General features: G+C 38.8%; 1 protein-coding gene across 1 annotated transcript in view; it reads right to left on the reverse strand.

Annotated features, from left to right (window-relative positions):
• The window catches only part of CEP112 (centrosomal protein 112kDa), a gene marked incomplete at its 3' end in the record, with an annotated part of 166,492 nt that extends 159,263 nt beyond the window's left edge, over window positions 1-7,229 (reverse strand). The window contains exons 1-3 of the mRNA XM_008941196.1: window positions 7,130-7,229; window positions 5,983-6,173; window positions 5,371-5,540 (exon numbers count right to left, since the gene is read on the reverse strand). Of these exons, the coding sequence (XP_008939444.1) occupies window positions 5,371-5,540; window positions 5,983-6,173; window positions 7,130-7,229 (461 nt within the window). The remainder of the gene's footprint in view (window positions 1-5,370; window positions 5,541-5,982; window positions 6,174-7,129) is intronic.
• Window positions 7,230-7,990: the final 761 nt, after the last annotated feature.

The following is a 7,990-nucleotide window of genomic DNA, read 5'->3' on the forward strand; positions in this document are numbered from 1 at the left end:
CAGCAAATTAGACCCAAAAGAGACCGAGATTCATTGTTTATAAACATAAAGACAACTGTTGGATGTACAATGTAAACCACTCCCAGCAAGATGAACACAGACAAACTTTTCATGAAGCTTCCATCAAAACAGCAGGGAAGAGGGAACCAGAACAACTGGGAGCATCCCTTCCCTTCCAGCACCAATAAATACCAACAAATGCATAGGGATGCAAAACAACAATTAGAAAGCAATAAATAGTTTAGGTAAGCAAAGTCTAAAAGGTAAAAAAGATCAAAAGAAATCCAATAATACAATGACTGCCTCTAGCATTCAAATCATGCATTTCTTATCAAGATTCCATTTGGCACAAAATTATCTCTCATTAAGACAAACCTTTGCCTGTCAGTAAAACTGCATTTTTTACACTTTTTTTGAACAGTACTCAGCTTATCTAACAATTCAATAAAGTGCCAACTGTTTAAAATAAAACAGAATTCATGCCCCTATTATTAAGAGATTAAGGAATATCAATAACACTCAAACCAACCCAAGCTACCTGTAATATTTTTAAATTGACAAAATGAGGGGGGAAATTCCAGATCTATTCCTAGTTCTATATTTGCTGGTTTGAAGAGGAATTGAAAAAGAAATTGGTTTACTTGAGTCTATAAACAGAATTTGAAAAGATCATTAAGGATGGACTGCAATTTTGCTCTTATCAAGCATATATTACCCATTCACTGCCTTTTCCAGCCTTCTCCTAATATAAGTCAGGCTCCAGCAATGACAATATTATTTCTTTCTCCTCCCATGGCAGGTGAGTGGAGAATGGTCAGAGTGTTGACACCAGCCCTGTGACCTCCTGCTTCAGCCAAAACAGTGAGCTAGCATGGGAGAAGGAAGCAATTTGCTGCTAATAAAGGAGATTAGTAAATAATTTCCTACTAGGAACAAATTCACTGGTTCCTCCTGGTACAGCACAGCCACACACTAACCTCTAACAATGTTTTTCAGGCAAAATCTTTAAACATACAGTAGAATTTTCCTGTGGGGTCAAAAAGACAAGGTTTCTGTTCCAACTAAACTACACATTCCTAACACTAATTCTCTCCTGTTTCAAAATAAAGCTGTACCTTTCTAGCAACAGCTGGTTTGGTCTTAAGTCATTCACACCCTCATCTGCAAATAAGGCTTGTCTGTCTACTTCTTATTTAGGCAGATTAATAACTTCTTACAGAATAGCCAAAATCTTCACACATAGAAGCGTGCGTGTCGCAAGAGGAAAAATAACTCTGAAAAGGAACTTCTCCATTTGTTTAAAAGAGGGACTCTAAATATAAACAACCCCAAATTTATTCTGAGAAAATGCTGTAGCCTATCTGTAAGAACTGAGCCACGGCTGGAATGCAAAATTTGCACCCAACTCCATGTATCTCTTGCCTACAGGTACAGCTCCCCCAGCGCCCAGTCTGAGCAGAGACAAGGCTCATGTAACAACATCACCATCTGCTGGCTCTGGCCACAAGCTGCAGAGTCCAGAAATATTTCATGCTTAACATCTTTCCTTGCTCTGACAGCTCATTCAAAACTGTAAATACTAAAGACAGAGTCTATATGTTGAGTATAGCTAACATCCTGATAGAAAGATATGTAAATAAGTATTAAAGAAGCTATTTCTACAAAACATATCAGCTGAAACCTTCACCTTCAGTATTTCCTCCTGTGTAACACACAGGTAACATGTTTCTGATTGCTATGAAAATTAAACTATGTCATCTACAGTGTTAGAAATTCTGATAATTGCCAGCCCAAACTCTGGTTTCCCCAGACACAGCTCTGTTCTTGCTTTGAGTACCCATGGCAGAGCAATGCCTACCCAGACAAGTTTCACTTCCAGATTTCTTTAAACCAGTAATTTATTCCATTTACTTGCTTCTCCAGATGTGAAATAATATGAAATATGGGGCTCCAGAGAACTCACCAGAGCCTTGGGAACCATCTGTTGATCAGCAACACAGGTACTGAAACAGTCCCACAGGACAAAAAGGAAAAAGTAGAAGAAATAAAGCTTTGCTACCCTGCCCATGACTTGGGGAACTTTGCCACACTAAGCTGAATCGTGGGTTCAGATACAGAATGGGAAAATGGGTCAGATTTCCAATATTCTGCTGTAACCAGATAGCAAATGGGAAAAATAAAATGGCAAAGAATACAAGGGACAGAGTAGACACAACTGTACCTCAGTCTTCCCCAAACGGGGACCAGCACTGTGTGGATGCAGAGGGAGGAGCAAGCTGCCTTACCCTGCTCAAATAACACCCCAGGTGACAGTATAAGGAGGGAATTCAGAGGAATTAGGTGTGTTTTTGTGCAGCAAATATGGCTTTGCAGAGATATCAGTATGCTAGATTGGGCCTAATAGGGGAGAGTTGTGCTTATATTGCTTCTAACATGCAGGATGATACTTGACCATGATGGTGCTGCTCCCAGTGACAATCTGACCAGATCTATGCTGGGTATCTTGGTGTGGCACAAAGCTATCTAAAAGATTTAATTAAGGTCTCAGAAAGTATTTCCAAATCATAACACATGCCTTGTTTATATAAGGTCAAGCCTATAGGTTTGGGGGGGTTTTTTTAGATGAGGGTATTTGGACACCTCTTCCCAACAGCTCCTTGTATCACCAAAGCTAAAGCAGGAACAAGGTAACAGAGCTGGCAATTTCTCCATTCTCCACTTCTGTTCCTTAAACCACAAGGCTGCTATCAAACCCACAGGTCCCTATCAGAACACTTGAGTGTAAGCAACCAGAAGATCTTCAGTATCAGCACTGTAGGACTTGAAAAGAGGGGATGCCTCAGAACAACAAGCAACTTCTTCAATGACCATTAGAATTATAGGTAGTCAATGGATACATAAAAGGAAAAGTTTCCCCAATGCTCAATATCAACATGATGGAACTTGCAAGCGTGTCTATCTGTCATCTACCCAAATCACAGCTGAAAAAAAAAATTACAAAAAGCAAGACACTATGATACATAGCATAAAGATCTGGGTGCCTAAAAACCCCAAAAGAACAGGTAATGATAATGACCTATGAAAAATAAGTGAACACATAAAAAAAGCATTACACTTGTGAAACCAAACCTGTGAGCATATTTGTGGTGCAATGAAACCAAACCAGAAGTTTCATATAGAAGTAGAGGAAACACTTCCTCTTGCACAGAGCCTGCTGGGTTTTGAGTAATAGTCACACTCTGCCAAGAGCGCTTCTTTCACCAAGGATTTCAGAGAGTTTAAACATTAACTAAACTTGCAAATGAGCAAACAAGTGGCAATTCCACCCATGACTGACATGCAGCCACATAGAAAAAAGGAACATAAATCTTGATAATCAGTGCAAAGTTGCATGACATGAGAAAAACTAGAAAGAAAGTAAATACTTAAGAACAGAATATAGATTAAACTAAAATTTACCTATGATTCCCACAAAATAGAACAGAATAAAGCCTACAATTTTCAAGTGTCCAACTGGTCAGGCTGGCACACCTTCTGCAGCCACATTTTTCTAAACCAACAGGAAAAGTAAGCCTCAATACCCTGACACATTTCCTCCCTTTACCTGCTCTGTAAACAGCTCTATACCCAACTGACTGGAACGTTAAGGACACAGCTTAAAGCTTTGGAGCTCTTGTAAACCTCCAAAAAGAGACTGTTTGATGGATTGCTGTAACAAGGTGCAGCTATCAATACCCAGGATTCTGCTGTACCACAGTGAATGAGCAGTGCTGAAGTTTTTGCACTATCCTAATGACAAACATGCAGGATGTAGGCATAGGGGGTGCTAGTCACCAACAAAGCACGTGTATTTGTAGTAAACAGAATGATATAACTCAAAACATTTTAAATCCAAGAGATTGTTCAGACAAGGATGGAGTCGTTGCAAGCAATCCTCACCACTCAGGAGAGCAAAACAACATGGCAGAGCATCCCACAGGCAGCACAATTATTGTTAGCCTCAAGCTTTAACAATTGTAGCTGGTCCAGTCCAACTTCTTTAATCCAAGATTCATGAAGCTTATGGGAAATATAAAGAAATCTTGGTACTTCATAAAGAAGCCAGGATGAAACACAAGACAAACAGCTATGTGTTTAATAAGAACTAACATGTTTGAAAAAAGATGGATCAAATTCCTCTTTCTTTGTACCCATCTAACTTTCCTTCCTTTGTCACAGAATATTGACACTTGTTTATCTGCAGGGAGACACTATTCTGTTTCCTCTAAAAAACCTGTGAGCAATGATAGAACATCCTTTAAATCTACCATGTTTATATTTCTATTCTCTATAGAAAAAAGCCATTTAAAACTATTTGCTATAGAAGCCCCTTACAGCATTATGACCTTAGACTACCTTTTTTTAATATTACACATTTACTCTCCCCACATTTTTTACTTGCTTACTGTATGTTCCTTTCATTTTGAACTGTAAAGAAACAGTGAAGATTAATCCACCTCCACTTTTTAGTTACTGCCACTTTCCCGTTTCCATATGTCAACGTGCAGAAAACAGGACTGTGCAAGAACTCCAAGGGGACAGCAACTGTTCTGATCTTGTGTAAGAAAAATCTGGCCCAAGAGTCTTCTGTGTCTATATAGTTTCTTTACCACATCATTTCTTCCTTACTGCCTGTCCACATTTGTCTGTGCTTCCCTCTCCCAGTTAAATAACTTGGTATGAATTCTGCCTCTTGCCTTGTAACCACTGTGCTCTGCCACCATAATATCTCAAGTCTGAAAAACATAACCACAGCACCAGCTTATTTGGTATTTAGAATGTCAGAACAAAAGCTATCATCTACTTTTGAAGTCTACAGAGCATGTTACCAAGTCTACTGAGAGTATTAACATGGAAAGAGATAACAGTGAAAAAAAGTGGACCATGATTATCTCTACATTAGCAAACAGGCTTAGTGTAAGTCAGGAGTACCCCCCAGTAACCACCAGTCCAAACCACAATAAAACCCTCTCTTCAGCTCCTCCTAAATTTCTCAAATGATTACTTTGGCCTATTAATTTTCCATGCTAACTGTCTGCAACTGAAAGGGGAAGGAGAACCAGAGAAAGGGATAGAGGCCAGAGCTATGGGACATGGAAGATGACATAATGAGGGAATTGTAATAAGAGAAAAGTATAAAAGTTAGTTGCTCAAAAAAGTTAGAAGCCATTACCAGAGTTTCCATATAAAGTACAAACACTATACTCAAGATAAGTCCGTGATGGCGTGTAATAAATTCATACATACAAACTGAAACATTCAGAGCTTATCAAATCAAACATCTATTAAATATGAATCAAATACTGAATAAAGCAAATACAGAAATCTTACCCATATGTAAGTGATGTTGCTAAAGATGATGATTCCTCTTTAGAGAACATCTTACACCATTCCTCATGCTTGGTTTCACCGTTTCCCAGTTCTCCCATTACCCAGTCAGGTAAGCACTCTGGGCTGCTACTCTGAACTCTTGTTGAATTGGGTTCATCAAAATAAATCAACTACAATTAAAATAAATGCAAAATCAACACAAGAGTAGATTCACACAAATACATTCTTTACACTGATAACGTTATTTCTTGCAGGAGTAGCTGCAGCATAAAAACTATTCTGCCAATGAAATCAGCAAGGTGTGCAAATGTTTCCTTCCCAACCCATGGGAAGCTGTACAACATGCAGGGGTGTAAATGTTTTCCAGTATAACTCCTTCCAATATGGGTAATTTTAGCATAAATTAGGACTGTTACCTCACTAAAGCTGATGCCAATGATTGACACAGTACATTCAGGTCTTTAGAAGAGAAGCTGCAAGCTTAGCAATAGCTTTGTGAAAGGCTGTTTTCTTTCATAGGAAGAGAGACATTTCACACTTACGCTAATTCAAAGACTTTAAAGTATTTTCAGAATACATTTAAGCAAGTTTGTGTGATGAAGTTACACACACCATATACGAAGGTAAAGTTTTCAGCATTCCTGGTTCTGGTTTATGGGTGAAAGGACCTTCCAGCACTCCTCGTTTCAGCATGTGCAGCAGAAGTTTTGCATATAGGTTCCGATTCTTCCTTCCTGCTGTTCCTGTGCCTGCTCCCGAGGGCTCACAGAGTTTTTTAATCCACAGTGCACATCTTTGTCGTTCTAAAAACAGATATAGAAATACTCACTACACATTTTCAGAGCAAATCAAACACACTGAAAAAAACAGAGGCCAGCACTAGTCACCAATTCTGCATGTTTCCCTTCCATTCAGAAGTTAAAGCAAAACAAAAAGTCCCAGATGACCAAACAAAAAGGGAAAAAAAATGTTAAATGCCTAGGTTAAAACTCAGTTTATAACATTAGTCCAAAATCATATAATCCAGAAATATTTTCTGTAAATTCATGTTTACCAGACACTGACATGACTTCTAGAAATTCTATGTTTGAGTCAACCTCCAACAAGCAGAGAATACATAAGTCACCAGGAACTCTGCACTCACTGCAAGGGCTGCCATGAACCACAACACACAGCTCACATGAGCATTAATATTTTAAATACACATAAACATCCTCATTCCTTTTAAGAATCTCTATTTCCATAAACTTTGCTACCAGATGATGAAGTTATTAGCTTGACTAAACATTTACAAAGCAGAGCCTTAATTTGTATGGTTCGTGCCTTTATTAATAACCAGTTTGTTCTAATCACTTTGTTCTAATCAGTTTTATGAAACAATTTATTAATTGATGTTTACATTTTTACACCTTCCTAAGCCAAAGTTTAAAAACCTTATCTCTGAAAAATACTTGCAATTTTATAAATGCCTTTGAGAAGCTTTCAGCTTCTACTGAATTAATTTTTTAATAATAGAGATGTTAATGTGTTTATGCAAAAGCACAGTTACATAACCAAGATAAGACAGATAAGCTCAAACAATAACAATAGGTACCTAAAAAAAAAAAAAAAACAGCTTTAGAAGTTGTACAAACTCCCCCTGCAAACAGGGCCTTGTAACATCAGACCTCAAGCATCTAGTTAAAGAGATACAAGTACACACAGTAATCTAGAATTTCCTTATTAGCATTTCTTGATATGGATATTTTGCCATATTTACCTGACCTATGCTGTAGTTTTAGAACGTGAGGCTTCATATCCACAACACAGTGATCAAATTCTGCATCTAGTTTTTCCCATGTCTCCTCTTCACCATTCATTTTGAACGGCCTGAAAGCAATAAGCAAAATCATTCACATTGAAACAGGAAAGATCAAATACCACTGCACAGTAATCTCTGTTCATCTTAGGCCATGTAAAGACATGCTTGAGTATTATTTTCCATGTAGTTCCAGATATTTTATTATGTTCAAACAAACATGAGAGTTATTCCTCACAAACAGATATTCACAGAATCCCAAAGCATTTTGGTTGGAAAAGACCTTTAAAAGCAGCAGGTCTGAGCATTCCCCCAGCACTGCCAGGTCCCCACTAACCCACATCCCTCAGCACATCTCCACACCTTTGAAACCCCTCCAGGGACAGAGACTCCACCACTGCCCCGGGCGACCTAATTCAATGAAATCTACAAGAATGTTTTTGTTTAGATTGGAAAGTGAACAGTCAACCACACAAAAACACACTCAATTACACGCAATTTGTATAAAACACCTAAAGGCATGTGTCGTAGCCACATTCGGAAGTTTTTCTTCCTTAGCATTAGTTTGGGTGGTTTGTTTTTTTTCTTTTTAAAAAGAGAGGGAGGAATGAAAAACAGCAAATACACCTGTGAGTTAAAGCAGAACCTCGGAACTGCTTTTTGACGAAGAAACATTGGAAAGCACAGAAAGCGCCGAAAGCGAAACAGAGCCCCTTACTCCAGGGCATCTGTCAGCCGCTCCCCGGTGCGGGACGCCCCTCGTCCGCACACCCAGCTCCCTCCTCGCCAGCCGCGGGGCCTCTTCCCCGCAAGCAGCCCCCT

This window comes from Merops nubicus, unplaced genomic scaffold (assembly GCF_000691845.1).
Source record: "Merops nubicus isolate BGI_N331 unplaced genomic scaffold, ASM69184v1 scaffold1085, whole genome shotgun sequence".
Classification (NCBI taxonomy): domain Eukaryota; kingdom Metazoa; phylum Chordata; class Aves; order Coraciiformes; family Meropidae; genus Merops; species Merops nubicus.